At 50.3% G+C, this 19,336-nt stretch overlaps 12 protein-coding genes across 12 annotated transcripts; 5 read left to right on the forward strand and 7 right to left on the reverse strand.

Moving 5' to 3' along the window:
* Positions 1-91: 91 nt before the first annotated feature.
* On the forward strand, positions 92-1,389 carry MRET_1144 (ubiquitin-activating enzyme E1 C; the record flags this gene model as incomplete). Its single annotated transcript, XM_027627771.1, has 2 exons — positions 92-189; positions 216-1,389. 2 exons carry the CDS (start codon positions 92-94, stop codon positions 1,387-1,389), a joined length of 1,272 nt encoding a protein of 423 aa, XP_027483829.1.
* Positions 1,390-1,452: 63 nt separating this feature from the next.
* MRET_1145 (deoxyhypusine synthase) lies at positions 1,453-2,604 on the forward strand (the record flags this gene model as incomplete). The annotated part of the gene is made up of 1 exon (XM_027627772.1): positions 1,453-2,604. One exon carries the CDS (start codon positions 1,453-1,455, stop codon positions 2,602-2,604), a length of 1,152 nt encoding a protein of 383 aa, XP_027483828.1.
* A 77-nt stretch (positions 2,605-2,681) lies between these two features.
* Positions 2,682-3,719, forward strand: MRET_1146 (phosphatidylinositol glycan, class K; the record flags this gene model as incomplete). The annotated part of the gene is made up of 1 exon (XM_027627773.1): positions 2,682-3,719. One exon carries the CDS (start codon positions 2,682-2,684, stop codon positions 3,717-3,719), a length of 1,038 nt encoding a protein of 345 aa, XP_027483827.1.
* A 48-nt stretch (positions 3,720-3,767) lies between these two features.
* On the reverse strand, positions 3,768-4,501 carry MRET_1147 (V-type H+-transporting ATPase 21kDa proteolipid subunit; the record flags this gene model as incomplete). Its single annotated transcript, XM_027627774.1, has 5 exons — positions 3,768-3,794; positions 3,829-3,842; positions 3,873-3,909; positions 3,943-4,397; positions 4,423-4,501. 5 exons carry the CDS (start codon positions 4,499-4,501, stop codon positions 3,768-3,770), a joined length of 612 nt encoding a protein of 203 aa, XP_027483826.1.
* A 167-nt stretch (positions 4,502-4,668) lies between these two features.
* Positions 4,669-7,229, reverse strand: MRET_1148 (oleate-activated transcription factor; the record flags this gene model as incomplete). Its single annotated transcript, XM_027627775.1, has 2 exons — positions 4,669-7,028; positions 7,064-7,229. 2 exons carry the CDS (start codon positions 7,227-7,229, stop codon positions 4,669-4,671), a joined length of 2,526 nt encoding a protein of 841 aa, XP_027483837.1.
* A 136-nt stretch (positions 7,230-7,365) lies between these two features.
* MRET_1149 (transcription elongation factor B, polypeptide 1) lies at positions 7,366-7,836 on the forward strand (the record flags this gene model as incomplete). Its single annotated transcript, XM_027627776.1, has 6 exons — positions 7,366-7,401; positions 7,431-7,512; positions 7,544-7,586; positions 7,614-7,733; positions 7,764-7,789; positions 7,832-7,836. The coding sequence occupies 6 exons, from the start codon at positions 7,366-7,368 to the stop codon at positions 7,834-7,836; spliced, it is 312 nt and encodes a 103-aa protein (XP_027483836.1).
* A 56-nt stretch (positions 7,837-7,892) lies between these two features.
* On the reverse strand, positions 7,893-9,187 carry MRET_1150 (protein STU1; the record flags this gene model as incomplete). The annotated part of the gene is made up of 2 exons (XM_027627777.1): positions 7,893-8,493; positions 8,520-9,187. The coding sequence occupies 2 exons, from the start codon at positions 9,185-9,187 to the stop codon at positions 7,893-7,895; spliced, it is 1,269 nt and encodes a 422-aa protein (XP_027483895.1).
* An 87-nt stretch (positions 9,188-9,274) lies between these two features.
* Positions 9,275-10,210, reverse strand: MRET_1151 (very-long-chain enoyl-CoA reductase; the record flags this gene model as incomplete). The annotated part of the gene is made up of 1 exon (XM_027627778.1): positions 9,275-10,210. One exon carries the CDS (start codon positions 10,208-10,210, stop codon positions 9,275-9,277), a length of 936 nt encoding a protein of 311 aa, XP_027483896.1.
* A 183-nt stretch (positions 10,211-10,393) lies between these two features.
* MRET_1152 (N-lysine methyltransferase SETD6) lies at positions 10,394-12,112 on the forward strand (the record flags this gene model as incomplete). The annotated part of the gene is made up of 1 exon (XM_027627779.1): positions 10,394-12,112. The coding sequence occupies one exon, from the start codon at positions 10,394-10,396 to the stop codon at positions 12,110-12,112; it is 1,719 nt and encodes a 572-aa protein (XP_027483897.1).
* Positions 12,113-12,165: 53 nt separating this feature from the next.
* MRET_1153 (zinc finger protein, C2H2 type) lies at positions 12,166-13,998 on the reverse strand (the record flags this gene model as incomplete). The annotated part of the gene is made up of 1 exon (XM_027627780.1): positions 12,166-13,998. The coding sequence occupies one exon, from the start codon at positions 13,996-13,998 to the stop codon at positions 12,166-12,168; it is 1,833 nt and encodes a 610-aa protein (XP_027483898.1).
* Positions 13,999-14,337: 339 nt separating this feature from the next.
* MRET_1154 (beta-glucan synthesis-associated protein KRE6) lies at positions 14,338-16,407 on the reverse strand (the record flags this gene model as incomplete). The annotated part of the gene is made up of 1 exon (XM_027627781.1): positions 14,338-16,407. The coding sequence occupies one exon, from the start codon at positions 16,405-16,407 to the stop codon at positions 14,338-14,340; it is 2,070 nt and encodes a 689-aa protein (XP_027483899.1).
* Positions 16,408-16,704: 297 nt separating this feature from the next.
* Positions 16,705-19,200, reverse strand: MRET_1155 (beta-glucan synthesis-associated protein KRE6; the record flags this gene model as incomplete). Its single annotated transcript, XM_027627782.1, has 1 exon — positions 16,705-19,200. The coding sequence occupies one exon, from the start codon at positions 19,198-19,200 to the stop codon at positions 16,705-16,707; it is 2,496 nt and encodes an 831-aa protein (XP_027483900.1).
* Between the last annotated feature and the right edge of the window lie 136 nt (positions 19,201-19,336).

The following is a 19,336-nucleotide window of genomic DNA, read 5'->3' on the forward strand; positions in this document are numbered from 1 at the left end:
GTAGTCGACACCTAATCTTGGATAATTTCAGCCCTGTGCCTCCACAAGAGGCGCTCGATGCACGACAACTCGAGACTTGTTCGCCACCACGATGGAGGCAGGCATCCAAGGCAAACGCTCAGTGGATGTGCTCATAGAACGGCCGTGCCGTACTGCTCCAGATATCCTAGGCGATCATGACTCTGACAAGTACGTTTTTTCCGCTAATCTCTCAGGGCAAAGGCGTTCCTCCATAATGAGTGTCGTGTGTTGGTGGTGGGCGCAGGTGGACTAGGTTGCGAGATTCTCACAAATCTAGCACTCTCTGGTTTCCGCGACATTCATGTCATTGACATGGACACGATTGACATATCGAATTTGAACCGGCAGTTCTTGTTCCGCGACAAAGACGTCGGCCAGCCCAAGGCGACCACAGCTGCCGCCTTTGTCCAGTCACGAGTGCCTGGTGTCAAAATCACATCTCATGTTTGCCGTATTCAGGAAAAGGATGACGAATTCTATATGCAATTTCGCATGGTGATTTGTGGACTAGATTCGGTCGAGGCGCGCAGGTGGATCAATGCTACCTTGATTCGCTTGGTGGATGACCAGAACCCCGCCTCACTAAAGCCGCTTATTGATGGTGGTTCAGAAGGTCTCAAAGGTCAAGCGCGCGTCATTCTCCCCACAATTACCAGCTGCTATGAATGCAGCCTAGATATGCTCCCCAAGCGGACAACCTTCCCTATATGCACAATTGCCAATACACCGCGACTCCCAGAGCACTGCATTGAGTGGGCTAGTGTGCTTGAGTGGCCCCGAGTGCATGCGGGAAAGAAACTCGACAAGGACGATCCTGAACATGTCCAATGGGTCCTTGACACGGCTCTGGCGCGCGCTGAAAAATTTCAGATCTCTGGTATTACCTGGTCACTCACGCAAGGCGTCATCAAGAACATCATACCCGCGATTGCAAGCACGAATGCTATCATTTCAGCTGCATGCACGCAAGAAGCCTTCAAGATTGCTACATCTGCCGCGCCTTACTTGAACAACTACATGATGTATGCTGGTAATGAAGGCGTCTATACATTTACATTCGAGTACGAAAAGCGTGCTGACTGCCCCGTGTGTGGTGGTGAGTCTCGTTCTATCCATATTAGACCGGATGACTCGCTTGCACACCTGGTTGCCATGTTGCACGATTTACCTGATATTCAGTGCAAACGTCCTACTATTTCTGGCCCATCTGGCCCATTGTACTACTCAACACCAGATGCGCTTGAGAAAGCAACGCGTCCGAATTTAGATCGTTGTATGACGGAACTAGGCATACAGCAGGGTGATGTGCTCACAGTGGCAGACGGACAATGGCCTTTTGTCCTGACGTTGGAAATTTTGTACACATAGTGCATCGTAATCTTGGCTCCACAATGGGCCATTTTCTTCCTTCTTTCACGCCTTCGCTTCGCCATGTCTGGCCATGCGGCCGCGTCTGCTGAAGCGCAGTCCGCTGTGTTTATGCGCTCCGAGCCTGTACCAGAGCACACAAAGCAGGCTACCGGGCCTCATTTCGATCATTTGAATCCAAATGATCTAGGCGCCTTGATGGATAGCATGGCAACGATTGGATTCCAGGGCACATCTGTTTCTGACGCTGTTCGCATTATTGAGCGCATGCGTACTTGGCGTCTCAGTGACGATCCTTCCTATGATAGTACCGGAGATGACTGCGCTAATTTGCCGGCCAATGATCCAGCTCACCCATCGAATGTGCGCTGCACTATCTTGTTAGGCTACACATCCAACCTCATTTCGTCTGGTTTACGCGAGGTGATTCATTTTTTGGTGAAGCACAAATACGTGTCTGGCATTGTGACTACCGCCGGTGGTGTTGAAGAAGACTTTATCAAATGTCTGGGCCCGACGTATCTCGGCAGCTTCCATTTGGATGGAGCCACCCTCCGGAAACGTGGTTTGAATCGGATCGGCAACCTGATTGTGCCGAACGATAACTACTGCAAGTTTGAAGACTGGGTGATGCCTATACTGGATCAAATGCGAGCTGAGCAAGACACAGCACCACCCGAGGCTAACGGAGAGCGCTTTGCATGGACGCCCAGCCGTGTGATTGAGCGGCTGGGCCACGAAATCAACGATGAGCGTAGTGTGTACTATTGGGCTGCCAAAAACAACATTCCTGTATTTTGCCCAGCTCTCACTGACGGCTCGCTCGGTGACATGATTTACTTTCACTCGTACAAAAATCCTGGCCTCACGATTGATATCGTGCGTGATATCCGTCGACTAAATGATATAAGTGTCAAGGCCAAAAAGGCTGGCATCATCATCCTAGGTGGGGGTGTATGCAAGCACCAGATTGCTAATGCAATGCTCTTTCGGAATGGTGCTGACTTTGGCGTATACATCAATACGGGCCAAGAGTTCGACGGCTCTGACAGCGGCGCTAGGCCTGACGAAGCCGTGAGCTGGGGTAAACTAAAAAGTAAAGAAAACGGCGGAGACACTGTCAAAGTATATTGTGATGCTACTATTGTATTTCCGTTCATTGTTGCTCAGACTTTCGGACGTGCCCACTGGGCCCAAAAGCCATTGGTCTCATAGCTACCCAAATCGTGATAGGAACAGCGCCCATGTCGCCCATCTCCACAACGTCCCAAGCGCACCCAGCTGCCAACCAGATGTCTACAGGTACTGGGCGTCGGCGCGTGACCCTTGGCATCGCGGTGGTGGTGGCTGTGATGGCCGTGTTGTGGGGATGTCTCCCTATCATGCTGCCTGAGTGGTTTGTACCCGCATCTCAACTCGAGGCCGTGACGACGTTTTTCCAATCGCATACCTCAACTAATGGCGCTCATGAAACGAGCACAAATGCGACTGGTCGTCCGCGGGCTACCACACATACCAACAACTGGGCTGTGCTTGTTGGCACGTCCAAATTTTGGTTCAATTACAGGCACTTGGCGAATGTGCTTGGAATGTACAGGACCGTGAAGCGCCTGGGCATACCGGACAGCCATATTATTCTCATGTTAGCTGATGACGCTGCATGCAATCCACGTAACCCATATCCGGGCTCGGTATGGGCTTCTTACAAGCATGAGCTGGATCTATATGGTGATGATGTTGAGGTGGACTATCGGGGATACGAAGTGACTGTTACCAACCTTTTGCGGCTTCTCACGGGTCGCGTTCCAGCACACATGCCGCGTTCCAAACGCCTTGATTCAGATGAGCACTCGAATATTTTTCTTTATATGACTGGTCATGGTGGGGACGAGTTCCTCAAGTTTCAGGACTCGGAAGAAATCAGCGCGTATGACCTGGCCGATGCTATCGAGCAAATGTGGGAGAAGCGTCGATACCATGAACTGCTGTTTATGATTGATACCTGTCAGGCGGCAACAATGGCGTCGCGTTTGTACAGCCCCAACGTCATTGCTGTTGGGAGCAGTTTGAAGGGCGAAAACTCGTATTCGTACACCACCGACTATGCGGTGGGTGTGCCTCTCATCGATCGATATACGCGTGTCGTCTTGGAGTATATGGAAAAAGTGACGCGAACGTCGGCCCAGACCCTGCAAGAATTGTTTTCAAGTGTTGGCGAGGCCAGGACGTACTCGACACAGTTTGTCCGCTCTGACCTATTTCATCGTCCGTTGGACGAGGTGCGCATCACCGACTTTTTGGGGTCTGTGGCACAGGTGCAACTGACGTAGTCATGTTCCGCACACGTCCCTCTCGCTGTGCTATGGTATGCTCTACGTTTACTTGAACTCTTCGGTGGATCCTGTCTGTGGAAAGCGTCAGCATGCAAAACGCACGTACCATAATGAGGCCAACTGTTGCATGTTAGTGCGCATGGTACGTACCAATCAAACCAAACAGCCCAAGAATGCTGCTGAATACCTGTGCGTCGTAAGTCATGCACCATGGACATACCTCAACCACAAGAATCTTTACAAACAGTTGTGGATCGGCTGCATCAGCGACCGCGGCATTCGCACCGGTGATACCGACCGATACACCGCATACCACATTGCATAGACCCACCGTCAGACCACCCCAGAACAAGGCGTAGCCCGTAAAGTAGTTTTGCGGCGTCCATAAACCATCGGCACCATCCTGGAGACGTCCTGATATTTTAGCAGAAAACACAATGGCCATGATAACACCGTAGATGGCCACAACTTCACAGAAAATAATGCTAATCAAGTTCTTGGTCGTGATACGTGGCGCGCGTACACCAGCACCCAGGATCGATGATCCAGTTATAAAAATACCCCAGGCAGCACCAATCACGCTGAGACCAATACACAGGCCGATACCCGTGTTGGCCCACACGTACGGGCTCGTTTGCTCTAGGAAAGTGCCAACGGCAAACTGGTCTCCCGAGCCTAAAATAAGCAACCATACACGTACCAGTCAAAATTAGGTATCCAGCACCATAGAGCGCAAAAGCAAGGAGCGTGCCAAGCGTAGAGTAGGCAATCACACCCATGCTGGTAAGCGGCGGCTTGTACACTGGCTGTCGATCTGGAGGTCAAGGCGTGTCGCACCCGTGCTGAGTAAGCACATAGCGTGTGGAGAGCATGCGAGAACAGGGTCGATTCATGAGCTATATACGGATTAGAAAATTGCGACGCGAGGACGGAACAGGGAACTGCGTCAACAGGATTCAGTGAGTCCGAACAATGTCGACATGCAAATGTTGGTGAATTCGTCATGTTGATGAAAGTAGGAAGTAATGGAAAATGGTATATCAGAGTTCTCTTTATTGGGCAAGGGTCGATATTGCATGAACGTAGCCAAATTCAATGGTGGCTGGTCTGCTCGCCATTGATTCTTACTGTGCATCTGGCGCCATTGCGTGACATTATCGGCTTCAAACACAGCGGCTACTGCAGGCAGTTCGAGCGTCATCACATTTTTCCACGCGGCAGATGAGAAGCCCGCGGAGATCAACGGCATGCCAAGGCTCGGCAACGCGCCTTGGCTTCCCGGCGAGCTGGATCGTGTGTATTGCCACAAGACAAGAAGAGCATGTGTAGCCAGCACAGTGCGGCGAATTGAATCACACAAACCCCACCAAAGAAATTCGAACGTGTCGCCCTGACCAGGCTTGTTCGATGCGACATTAGATTTCCACATTTGGGCTTGCAGTGTCACTCCGATGGTGGCAAGAATGCACATCAGCTGTTCCAGCATTTCCACGGCCGTGTCCAATAAGCCTGGATCCCACACGTTCTGTGCACTACAGAATGTAGGCGTTTTCTGGGCACGATCCATAGAGTCGCTAAACGATCCAACAACCGTGTAGCACCACATGGCCTGTAGCAGAGAAAGACACTCCCAGCATCCATCCCATGACGTAGCCTGCTGGAACCACAGCTGCTTCTCTAAGGGTGTTGCCTCTGCCTGACCAGGTCTGTACTGCCGGACCAGACTGCTCGCTTGGCCCACTAGCACACCTAGCTCGACACCGACCTGGCGCCAAGCCCACTCTTCACTCGTGGGAAGTCGCATCGCGAGCGCAGAAAGCGCAGAACGAGCAATAGAGAGTGACGCTGGAAGTTTGTCGCGTTGTGAAAGAAGCATGTACCGATGCATAAACGGGGGTTGCGGTGCGCCCGGATCACGAAGACACAAGAAAGAACAATACGTTAAGAAGCGCGAGCTTACTGATGCACTAAGAGTGGAACGACAGTCATCAGAGCGTATCAAGCTCGCTGCTGGTAATGACATTAGCGTATAACGATGAAATCGCCGCTGAGCACCGTAGTCATGCGCCCACCAGTCCACCGAGCTTATAAGCGCTGGCGCTGAAGTGGACGAGCGCTGAGCGCTTGCTTCTTCTTCCTGTCGTGGACCTTTAATCAAACCCATGCGAGTGGAATTGGCTGTAGGTGTGCGCCCAGTATCGATGGCTGAAATGAGACCTGTCCAACCTGTGCATGCACCAGTTTCATACATGGGCGATGGCGCTACAGGCTCATCGAGCCACATGCTCAGTTCATTCGAGCCAAATAGGGAGCCGAAGTGTGCCGGCGAAAATAGTGACATGTTGATCAGCCTCGTGGGAGTACAAGAGGATGTCATATTATTGGGAACGGAGAGATTCGAAGTGCAAATCTGAGTAAGTTCTGTTGTGCTCTTTCGGCGTGGTTCTCGCTCATTATTTGATGCCAGATTGCTTGCACCAAAGCTGATCGACGGTGGCTCCATTTTTGAAGTCGCGGCGGACATTAGCCCACCAGGTAGCGAAGAGGATGCTAGCGGTTGCGATTGTGATTGCGAAGATTGCGATGCTAAAGGTAGTACAAGCTCACCAAGACCTGTATTTGAAGAGGCTTGGAACATGTTTCCTAGAATAGGTGATGTTGCACGATGCTTGTCAGGGTAAGAAGACCGTGCGTCAGCGGCTTGTGATGACAAAACAGGAGGCTGCCCGTACGAATTCCATTGCGAGGGACCCACCCCATAAGGAAATGCTCCTTGAGCGGCATGCGTCGATGGTGCGGACGATGTGGCTACATGTGGACCAACACCGGCAGAGGAATCCCAACGATTACTGGCAAATTTCGTTTCAAGCGAATCGGTCGTAATGTTACCATCACTCTCATCACCAGAAGTATCCGTGACATTTTGAGAAGAATGCATACTCAAGCTGACATTGGACATGTTGTTCCAAGGCATAAGTTGGTTGAGTGGTCGAAACGCTGATTCCGATAAGTTTGTACCCATCACCGGCACATTAGAGACAGGGTACGGTGTGCCGTACGTATCTCTCGTCGGTTGCGTATGTATTTGATGAAGCTCTTGTTCACGCGCACGTCTCGCATTGGGGTTGCCTGTATGAGGCGCGTATACACAAGCAATCTGACGTTTCCGGCACCGCTCACACGATGGGTATCCTAGGTCACAGCGAGCCTTGCTTCTGGCACATGCATAACAACTTTTTTGACGACCCACTGAAGGGTTTGCCAATGCACGCGCCTCACGGATCTGATGCCGACGAAGTAGATCCTCTGGCTGTCAGCTTGCATCGAGTTATAACACGTACCACGCGCAAAAGACTTGTGACATCTATCGCACACGAATGATGGACTTGGACTTTCCTCCATGCTATCGCTGCGATTTGATGAGCTAAGGTTCGTTCCACTTTCGCTCGATGAGACTGACGAGCAATGGGAGCGTGGAAAAGATGATCGTTTCAATTGCCTACCCATGCCCAAAAGGCTTATCCTTTAGGATTCTAATGTTGCGGGGGTCCGTGGTTTTTTGTCGTCGTAATTCCATCGACCAGCTCGGCCGAGAATTCATTTAATCCTCATCCCCACATCACCGTTCTTGGCTGGCCTCACGATGTCATCGCGCGAGTGGGTGACGTTGCTTAGTGATGTACGTTGAAGCAAATGCTTATGGATCAGGATGGGTACAAGTTTATTATAGATCGAGAATGGGCCATGCTCAGCGGAACAATTCGCACTATGTTGTCAACTGACGATGGTGGTACGTATGCGTGTTACTTTAACCATGCCAGGGTTCTCTGAGGCGGAGAGTGGCATATGCACGCTGCAAATTCGGTACGTGGCCAAAACTAATCATGGTAGCGGTCAAGTGCTGGAAAAAGTCGTCGAGTATTTACAATGGCATGCCCGATATTCGCACCAATCTCAATACCCTATCAAGGAATTCGAGTCCAAAATACCACCAGAACTCGCTTTGGAACTGTACGTCAATGTCTTGATCTCACGTGTTAGACTCATGGCAGCCGACTTTTTAGAATGTATGAGCCTACCCTATGCGAATGAAGCACTAACACGAACAGTATGATATATAAGATATTATGTAGCGACAATGAACCTAAGAAAGACCATTCACTCGTTGGCTCATATATTGCGTGGTGTAACACGGTTTCGCGGTGATCTGTCCTCGTTGACGACAGAAAAAGGCTTCCGCTTGGGTGTAAATTGTGAACTGGTACAGAATGGACTGGACACTTTAGAATCAACCGACATTTTTCCGGTGGGCGTGCGTGGCGTCATTATATCGGGACGCGACACCACGACACGTCGTGCGCTTCCGATCGACGACGATGAACGGACCAGAGCACGTGAGGCAAGACGCGCCGCAGCATTAGTATCAGTAGGAGTAGCTGCGCCTTGCCGTTGTGTCGAACGGAGTCTCGCTTGTTCGCGCGCAAGTGCCAGTCGGTGTGCAACTCCGTCGCTTGGGTTAGAGCCGCGTGTGGGCAGAGGCGGAATACCTGTACTCTCATAGGGATCCGAGTACGTTTTGGATGTATGCGATACAGGACCTGCTAATGTGGGACCTTTCAGTCGCGAAACTCGTGTTATGGTGGGTTGCGTGGGTTGCGATGTGTATTGGGTATCATCCGGGACTTTAGCGTCAGTCACGGTTTTGTCCGGTGCTACAGGTTGAACCGCTGCCAGGTAACGTTGCGCTGTTGCAGAAAGTGTACAGTAAAAGCTGAATGTTAGCAAAAAATTACGCACGTTGCTCGACGTTCTGGAAATAGTCCTGCATATAAACCGTACAAATGCCGACATGTAGCGCGGGCTTGAGGATGAGCATCGGTAGCAAGGAGTCTTATCGCTTGCTCTACATCTGTGACACGTTTTTGAAGTTGCGAAAGATCACAAGACTCCATATAAATTACCATGCATTCAGCTGCAGAAGCGCGAAGACTGCTGGACTTTTCCTTTAAAGCGTGCACAAGACTCGACAAAATGTATGGCAAATGGCAGTGACGGCAGATCAAATGAAGACTTTTTTCTGCACGGCGAAGTGAAACCTTGTTTGTACGCGCACACAATTGGAGTAGAGGTGGGATAAACACATTCACAAACGGGGCGAAGCGCTCACGTAGACGTGGAGCCATAGAATTGAGCACGTCACTCGCCGTGCCAGATAGACGTGTGCGATCTGAAAGCAAAGACCTAGAAATGCACGGGGCAAATTCATGCACGCGCATTATATACGACGGCACCTTGGTCGCGCCGCACTTGGTCAGAATTTGAAATTGAGCCAAAGCATGATCGATGCGGTCCCATGTCTCTTCCGTCTCTACAAGGTCCAAGACAGGAACCAATGAGCTCACAGCGACGTCCAAATCAGCATCTGATGCAATCACCACAGAGCCGTGTATTGAGGTGGACTGCATATGCAATCTCTACCTCAGTCCTGTTGAGCGTGCCAAGCCACAACTCTGTTGGTTGCTTGACAACAACAACACTTTCTATTCACGTGACTAAAACACGTACGGATACATAATCTTGCGCTGACGCGGGTACTGGTCGCCGAATTCCTTGCGGTAATTCTTGTGTTTCTTGATGGCCCACAGTGTCATTTGGACAGATGACACAACAAGGAAAATAAGCGCGCTGAGAGATAGAGTCATAGCAGTAATAGCAAACCAAGAAAGAGCTTCAAAGAAGTAGTTGGGGCAGCTGACCAGCTCAAACGCACCTCCTCGGGGAATCTGTCGAACACGTGTTCCCTTTGGGCGCAGGTTCATCAGGGTGATGTGAGCACGGAAATTGCCTAGTTCAGATAGGAGCCATAGCAGAACAAAGAACCAAATAAACGCATGGTTGTCGCGAACAGTTCCGCGCACGGCCTCAACCCCAAGAGAAGGTGAATACACACCACCGCCAAGAACTAGGCCCGAGAGTAGCCAGTAGTGGGTCGAGTTTTTTACAATGTTGAAGGCTGGCATGGTCGCGTTCGAGAAGCGATGAACGAACACTGACTCGAGCTCGCGCTTGAGAAAGTGTGCCATCACAAGCACGAAAACAGTCGTTTGTACGAATGACATGGAGAAAGGATATCCAAATCTGGCCCACAGAAGCGGGGCGCCCAAGTAAATGAGAGGGTGAATGACCAAGGGGCCAGCGTACTCTACAAGGAATACAGTGCGCCAGCTGATCTGAGGTCCTAGATCTTTCAACGTCAGTGTAGCCACGTTTTCCACGCCGAGATCTGAGAGACGCTTTTCATCACCAAGCAGAGGCCTTTTTTGTTGGTCGGATAGACGCTGACGAGAAACGGGTAGCGATGGAACAAGATTCGCAATGCCATTCTTTAGAACGCCTAACGTTGCATCATGAGGGAGTGATATCTGTAGAGGAAAATAAGCTCCTTTAATTTTTCCACGACTTTCGATCGTCAAGTTGATCCCAGACATGATCGTCGGCGTCAGTGGCTCCACTGAGGTGGTCCGTCCGTTTGTTCGTGCGCTCGTTTGCCGGTACTTGCGTCTAATTGTTCAGACCAATCATATGAGCCGTGATTTGTATGCTCGGCCGCTGGCCCTCGAGGATTTTTTTCCTTCTCGCGTCGTAGCGTATAGTCTCCACGTGCGAACGATATGAGGGACGCTGAGGAGCTTGCGTTCCTCTCTTGGTTCACAGAGCATGGCGGCTGGATTGATCAAAGCTTGTCGTTAGAAAAAATACCTGGAATGGGTCGTGGCCTTGTAGCTACGCGGCCTATTGCTGAAAATGAGCGTTTGTTTTCCATTCCTCGCTCCATGCTGTTAAACTTGGGAACGAGTGCCTTGGTGCCTGCTTGTGAGGCAGCAGAGCGCGCACGTCCCCCTAAAGCAGGGCATGCGTGGTCCGATGTCATGGATCGTGGATGGTGTCCTCTGATTCTCATGCTCATGTGGGAGCACCGGCACGCTTCAACTCAAGAGCATAACGAACGTTTTACTTGGGGCCCCTACTTTGGTATCATGCCGACTTTGTTCACCACGCCCATGTTTTGGAATTCTAACCAGCTACATGAACTCCAAGGAACAGATGTCGAAGACAAAATTGGTCGTACGGAAGCCGAGGCAGACTACCATGAATGTGTATTGCCGTATGTCCAACAATACCCTGATGTGTTCCTGGGTCCCGGCGTGCACGATGTGCCAGCTGAAATTTCTAAATGGTATCATATTGACCTGTACCATCGAATGGGCTCGTTGCTTCTTAGCCGCAGCTTCCATGTGAAGCGTGACTTGAATCACGCCGAGAGTGATGATGCAGACATTTCCTCGGCTCCTGCCGAAGTAGCCGTCGAACGAGCCATACCTCGAAATGAAGCACAAGATGAACAGGGTGATGACGAAGAAGAAGAGGCCGAGATTGAAATTCAAGATGACGAAGATGACGAGGAAAAAGGAGAGAATGAAGAGGATGTTCGCGATATATCCATGGTGCCTATGGCTGATATGCTTAATGCAAAATTTGGATCGGAAAATACTCGCTGCTTCTATAAACGTGAGGCGCTGGAGATGCGGTGCACACGACCTATCGCCATCGGTGAGCAACTTTTGAACACATATGGTAATCCCCCGAACAGCGATTTGCTCCGTCGCTACGGATTTGTCGACGAGCCGAATCGTGGCGACTTGCTCGAGCTTCCTGCCACAACCATATTTGATGCAGCACTGACCAAGTTATGTCTGGCGACTCAAGCGTCAGAGGATGTGATCCGCACATTCCTGATGCCACGATTCGAATGGGCGTGCACCGAGCTGGGCATTGATGAAGTGTTTCTTCTGTGTCGGCTTAGCAAGCCTAAGAATACAGCTCCGTATGCTGGCACTTTGTCTCTTGATGCCAGCAGACCCCTAACTTCTGCAGACAGACGCGTATTGAGCCGTGCCTCTGGCGAAATTTCTGACGACTTGGTTGGATTCGTCCGCCTGTTGTGCGTGACACAAGACGACTTTGAGCGTGCCAAGAAAAAAGAGGCGCTGCCCAACGCGCGACTCGACGCTGTGGAAGCTATGGACGCCAGTTGGCCTGGCTCTCCACCCAAGGGCGCTATGCTTTCTGTGGCATCAGTCTTGCGTGATGCCCTCGCACTTCGCGGCCAGGCATACCCCACAACGTGGAACGACACTGCCAAGGCCCTAGTTGAGTGCACGGCCTCGTCTGAAGACCCTTATCGCATGGCTTTGGTCGTCCGTGCTGGTGACCAGGCGATTCTTCAGGAACATACCACGGTGACTGAGCTTGTGCTGGCACATGCGCGAGCTCAGGCTAGTGGTGCAGCATCAAATCCCGTGCCATCTAAAAAGGCGCGTCGCACATAATTGACTAATATTACATTGATGATTATCTTACACATGCACCAAACAATGCATTTTTAAGTGGCAAAGGCTGTAGCTATATTCGACGAGGCACTTTGTCGCATCCGCGTTGTATCAGCACGTTTGTCACTGCTGTGATCCATTCGTGGGGCCATAGGCATTGCAGCAGTATCCTGAGTAAACGCGGATACCGCTTTCGGGTCCGCTTTATTCATGAGCTGGAGAGACACACGTTGCATCACATCCCCCGGCAAAGCTCGAGCAGGTGCAACTGACGCGGACGAATGCGACGGAGGCATCGGCACGGATGCCACCGCAGTCGTCGTTTTTTTGTCGAACAAAGGCGCTCGTGAAGCGGCAGCATCGCAATGATGACGCCGTAGTGCATCACGCCGCACAAACGCCCGCCCACACTGTTCGCAACGAAACTTTTTACCCGGCGTACCTAGGCCTAGACTAGCAAGACCGCCTGTATCTTGACCCTCGCCCACGTCGCCCGAGTCACCATGGATGCCCGGCTCAGGCTCCCATTCATGCACACTTGCCACATGACGCTGCAAGTCGTGCTTTCGAGAAAAGGAGCGACCCCCTTCCGCACGACATGAGCGATACGGACACGGAAAAGGCTTGGCGCGAGACGGATCTGGATCGTGCGTCGACAGATGCGTACTAAGATTATAAGCGCGTGCAAAAGCTCGAAAGCACTTGGGGCACTGGAAGCGCTTTTGCACTGCTTCTTGTTTAGGAGACCGCTCCTGAATTGCAATGTCTGTATCGGTTTTGACCCGTTTCGCATCGTCTGTGCTTGTGGATACAGATCGTTTTTCTGGCTGCACGCTAGTCGAGAACGACTGCTGCAATCCATCCATCGGCTGTCCCAGTGCTGTTCGGATCTGCTGCTGCTGGGCCTGAATTTTTTTCGTTGTCTCGTCAAGCGAAGTTGATCCCGATGCACCAACGCAGATGGGTGCGATCCGAGGTGTAATACCAACAGAAGAGGGATGCGAAAGTGGCAAGACAGATTCAGAATGCGCCTGTACGTTAAATGCCTGGCTCAAAGAAAAGTCAGCATTAGAGGTATGAGGCACAATCGACGATGTAACGGTGGGACCCTCGGCAGATGATGCATCGACCTTGTCTTCGAGCTTGTGTGTATCCATGCTAAAGTCATGATTCGAAGTTCGACGAGCCAATGATTGATGAGAAGGCGGGGGTTTGGGCGTCGGCAAAAAAGTATACGTTCCTGGTGCTGGTGATAATCTAGGTGAGACTTGCGCACGTTGGGGCGTAAGGCCTTGGCATTGTTGCCTCTCATGGAACGCCGCAGCCTCTTGGTACTGTGTTGCAGCGGCCGCAGATGCAGCAGATGCAATGCTGTCTAGATGAGAGCTGGGGTCGAATGATGGCGCAAGTTGCGACGAGAGCAGGGAGATATCATTAGAGAGATGGTGGTTGGGAGCGGAAGGAGAACATTGCGCCGTCAAATTAAATGATAAAGTCGATTTGGGCGCACTTTGTGCAAATGAATCCGAGGAAAGCGCCGCTGATGACGGCGGTTCAGACTCGAAAGCATGTGTGTCAACCGACGAATCCAATTTCTCTGAGAGGGACAATAACAGACCCATACCAGGATTGGTGGCTGCGTCAGATAGAGGCGCATCAGTGCCTAGCTCAATCAGCGTTGGAACCATAATATTTTGGATATAATCGGTACTTGTTTCAGGCAAATAACACGATTTCGACATTGAGTCTGTCTTTGGTGGCAATACCTCATTAGCTGCTGTGCGCATATCAGGTGATGAGCTTGTGGACGCTGCTTGAGTCCCCCATGAGTTCATGCACGGGTAGGTTTTCATGGTGAGATGTAATTGTGGACCAGACTTGGGCATGCTCGTATACACAGCAAGCTGGCAGAATAAGGCACCAACGCTGTGGACTAATTTATACCCACGTATCCACTAACGCCGACCAATGCTGGTATGCACAGAGCTGAAACAGCCCAAATGGAGCTTATATGAATCGTTTGATGCAGAAAATGATGCCGGAGCCTTACCGGCAAGAATACGTCTTTTTGGTTGAGGGCCGAAGAATGCAATGTTGTGATCCACCTAGAAAAAAGGATCCACCAAACCTTCTCGGTCGCCAACCACTACAACGTCACGTGCTTAACACTACTGCGTAACAGGCGATCAGCGTCCAAAAAGGTAATTACAAATCCTTAAAAATGTCTATGATTGATTTTGTTGAAACGGCTGAGCACCAGGAATCATGGTGACAGAGGCAGATGGAACGTGTTTAGCTGGGACATGAGAGCGGTCTGGGTCACCAGGTTCCGTCGAACGAGTACCCTTACAACCTTTAGAATACAGACGATTCAATGGCCAGTAGGCCCCGTAGCCACCTTCATCAGGCCCACCGCCCCAAACCGTCAAGTTTGCATTCGTGTATGCCTCCAGGTGACGCTCAATATAGCCCGACGTTGGCATATCATCTGGACTGCAGCCAGTATCTGACTCCGGGTCATCAGGGTCCTGGTAAACACGAACCCAATCCACAGCCATTTCATACGGGAATCCTTCCATAATATCATCCCATTCCGGGTCGCCAAAGTTTTTCGAGATGCCCAGGTTCATGATAATGTACATTGGTTCTTTGGGGTATTGGCGACTGTTAATCAGAGTCCGGTTATCAGGTGCCAGGGCACCTGGGTAAAGTTCCCATGTCTTTCTACCATTACTCGTCCACGACACATGACCATCGGAACCACCCTTGAACTCTAATGAGTAGGTGGCGAAATTGCCTTCTTCTGTCGTGTCCAACGAATCTGCCACATACTGGATGGCCTCTTGACTTGCCAAGCTGGTGCCACTTAGTGATTGTTGCGTGATTTCACCATTGTAAGGATTAAGTGAGCCCTGACTGGTAAAAAATTGATACACGTCAGACTTATTCTTACCATACGTGATGTCATATTGATAATTGTAAGGCGCCATCTGGCAAGATTGTGATACGCCCATGTTTCTGCCCATCTTCTGGGCCTCGAAAACATCGATTTCTGGGGCGGAACGACCAACGAATTCCCCATTTCTGAAGGGGCCTGGGTGATCTTCACCAGGACAAGTGCACCTAGATAGTTTTTGACCGGGCAGGAATGAAAGTGAGCGGGTTTCGTGTTGCTCGTTGAAAGCGGTGGCACCACCTCTTATTATATTTTCACGAGGATATCCATCGGGATGAACAGAGTTAAAAAGTGTTTGGTTCATCAGAGTTCCAACGTCGCAGTGATCATACGAGTACGGCCAAGTCCCCTGCAAAGTTGCACCATAGCCAGCACGACCCAAATTACCCATAATCCAAAAAGCAGGCCAGAGACCAGCCACAGATCGGTACCCGGGAAGTTGTATACTGGCGATGAGAATACCATTGCGGAAGCAAAATTTATTCCATGACTGAAGCATGCCACCACGGAAGTAGCGGTTGTGCTCCTGATGCTGATCAAGGCGAAGACGAAGAGATCCATCTTTCGTGTACACTGCAGCAGGGTCGTACCACTCATAGTTATTGGTAGCCCAATAGTGCAAGTCAGCAGCTTCCCAGAAAGGGTCTTCTCCAGGATAAAAAGAACGACCATCCGTATTAAATTCGTCTGAAAAGACCAACTTGAACTTTTTGCCTTCTGATTTTGAGTACGTGGAGCCCAATTCAAAAGCATCCTCTGGGGTATCCGGGTCAATCATCATTTTAGCTTTTTCGTCGAAAGCCTTTTGCAACTTAGATGAGTTGACGCGTGAGATGGGTATGCTATCGGGAATGGGTGAGTGAACATCAAAAATCTTTTTAAAATCATTGATGCGATCATCATTTCCGTTCCCTTCTGTGTAGTGATGCAGAATTGGATAGCCTGCGAACAACATGAGCAAGCATAAAACCAAGATAATTAATGATCCAACGTTGAGTACAGCGCGCTTTGGTTCAAACGCACCACGCAAAGGTTTAGCCGGATCATGCAAGTCGTCTGCGAAGCTGTTGTCATCGTAGCCTGACATCCAGCTATAGGGAACAACGGTATGTTGCACATCCGAATGGGTGCTAGCGGCATCAGCGACTGAGCCTTGCCGCTGCTCAGACATGAAACTTTCTGAGCGGACATCTTCAATGTTTTGATACATGGCCGGTTCAGGAGTTCTTAGACCAGCCTCAGTGCTCTCCTTTTGATGCCGTGTGTCGAGATGTTCGACCTTGGCTGCGTCTGTTTTCATTTTCTCAGGATCAGGGTCACCAGTATGACCCAGCGACATCGTAGCTGTTTCCGAGGACGTGTGGCAGCTCGAAGATTGGATCGTGGAGAACGTGTGTGACATGACTAATCAGAATGCATGCCCACCTGATACTTTGTGGCGCGCATAGGGCAGTGCGCGTGCGACCTATAGAAATGCGTTCTTTAACACTTTATGCAGCCTTCGCTTTTTCAAGCCCTCTTCTGCACGTATGGAGGCATCATCAGAGCACGAGAGAAAAGTTGCTTATGCGAGATTTGATACCCCACACCACGGAATGTCGAGCCTAGCCCCATCAAAAGATAGTGCGCGAATAGACTACCACTTCTTTACGGCTGCGTCAGGGGCCACTGTGACATTGTAAACGTCCATCCATTTGCCCTCAGAGCCAGGTTTTTTCGTGACGTCATCAGCAGGGATAGTCTGGTATTGCTTACGGTATTTAGGATTAGTCTCACCGGGCTCCGTAGATGGTTTTGCTTTACACCCATCCACATAGAGACGATTCCTAGGCCAGTGTGCACCATAACCACCATCTTTTCGCTCACCACCCCAAGCCGTCAGGTTCGGATTCGTGTATGCCTCGATATGACGATTGATGTAGGCCGCCGTCGGCATATCATCTGGATCACATCCAATATCGGCTTCTGGGTCATCGGGATCCTGATATACACGTATCCAGTCCACGGCCATGACGTGAGGGAAGTACTTGGGAATGGTCTCCCAATCGACAGCACCAAACGCCCTTGACATACCAAGATTTAGAATGATGTACATGGGCTCCTTCGAAAACTGACGGTGATCCACTTTAGCCAATGGATCAGGATAGATAGCTTTAGGAAAGAGCTCCCAAGAAGGTTTGCCGTCGCATGTCCAGACCACATAGCCTTCAGGTCCGCCACGATATTCCAAAGAATACTCAGAAAAATTTCCTTCTTTAGACGTGTCTGTATCGTTGGCGGTGTACTGGTATGCACCTTGATTCGTCATGTGCGCACCACTCATCGCTTGTTGCGTGTACTCGCCAGTATAAGGATTCAACAGAGTACCTGTTTTGTTATCGAAAAAGTGATATGACGCTTTTTTCCCAAACTGCCATGTGATGTTGTACTGCCAGTTAAATGGTGCCATTTGAAATGATTGAGATACTTGACCGTATCTGAAATCATCATCCCCAGATACTTGCCCTTCAAATACATCAATTTCAGGCGCTGAGCGACCCGCAAACTCCCCATCCTTGAACGGACCTGGATGGTCTTCGCCAGGACAAGTGCACCGAGAAAGTTTTTGACCCGGTAGAAATGATATTGATGTGGAATTGTGCTTCATGTTGAAAATTGCGGCACCGCCTAGCTCCTGTGCCATAGGTGGGTAGCCATGGGGATACTTGTCATTGTACAGAGTCTGGTTCATGACAGTTCCAACATCGCAAACGTCGTAAGAGTAGGGCCACGTTCCTTCCAACGTTGCGCCATAACCTGCGCGGCCTAAGTTGCCCATCATCCAGAAAGCAGGCCAAAGACCCGAGACATTGTTGAAGCCAGGCATTTGAATCTTCGCAGTAAGGAGACCATTTCTGAAGCAAAACTTGTTCCAAGACTGCAGCATGCCACCGCGGAAATAGAGATTATGCTCGGGGTGATAATCGAGGTTAATTCTCAATGAACCGTCCTTCGTGGTAACAGAAGCGGGATCGTACCACTCATAGTTGCTAGTGGCCCAGTAATGTAAGTCAGCAGCTTCCCAAAATGGGTCTTCACCCGGATAAAAAGAACGACCATCTGTATTAAACTCGTCTGAGAACACCAGCTTGAGGCGGCGTTTTTTGTTATCACCCGTGTAATGAGAAGTGACTTCGTATGCGTCGTCAGGGGTATCAGGATCGATCAACATTGGAGATGTGGAATCGAGTTTTTCTGTCACTTTTGAGTTGTTGATCCGCCTAAGTGGGGCTCCAGAAGGGAACTGGGGGTTCGTGTACTGTAAGTGCCCCATGGTCTGCGACAGTTGGTCGTTGTTTTGTCTTTCAGTGTAATTATGCAAGATGGGGTAGCCGGCGAACAACATTAGGATCGAGAGAACTAGAATAAAGATAGTGCCCAAGTTGAATACTGCGCGCCACGGCTCGAATCTGCTCTTGGGAGATGCGACGTCGGGATTATGGATCACATCATCAGACTCTTTCACATCAGCCATCGTCATCCAGGGGAAGGGATCCAGTTCGCTATCCGAGTCAGATATTTCACTGTCTTCATCACGGTAGCCTGTGCGCCCGTGTAGGTTATTTGTGACGAAAGTGTCGCCTTCACGGAACCCGCTGCTTGATTTGTTCATGTATGAATCAACCAAAGTTGCGATAGGTACCTCGTCGCCGCTATCTTTGGAGGCGTCATCGTCGACAAGAACTCTGTGAGGCGGCTGCATCATGATCGAGGACGACTCAGAATGATCCACACTGTCTGTGTAGCCAAGGGGTGAAGTAGGAGACGTGTACAAAGGGTGACCATGCCTTGTTACTGAGGCTCCATCCAAGTTGACATGATGATAGTCAAGCATGGGAGAGGAAGCATCATGCGAAATGTCATGCTTGCGTGCAGGCGAGACGGGGGAATTGTCGGCATTAGGGATCAGAGAGGCGCGAGAGCTATTGGGATCCACAGTACCGTATAAGTACGGTGAATCCGATAAACTAAAGCTTGACTCGGCCATGTTGGAGTGCATGGCACGCATCAAATCGTCAGCAGGTATCCGATCTTCTTCGCCGCCATTCGGCGGCACTCCTTCATAGTGCCTATCATATGGAAGATTGTTCATGCTTGCGGTACGCAGAAAATACCGTACGCGCCAAAATCAAAGCAGCTTGAGCGAATGAAGAGGTGAAGCAAGGCAACACGGCTCTCTTGTGACACGATCAAAGGAGTTGGTCTTGGAGTAGAAGGTGTAGACTGAA

This window comes from Malassezia restricta, chromosome II, assembly GCF_003290485.1.
Source record: "Malassezia restricta chromosome II, complete sequence".
In the NCBI taxonomy this organism is placed as follows: Eukaryota; Fungi; Basidiomycota; class Malasseziomycetes; order Malasseziales; family Malasseziaceae; genus Malassezia; species Malassezia restricta.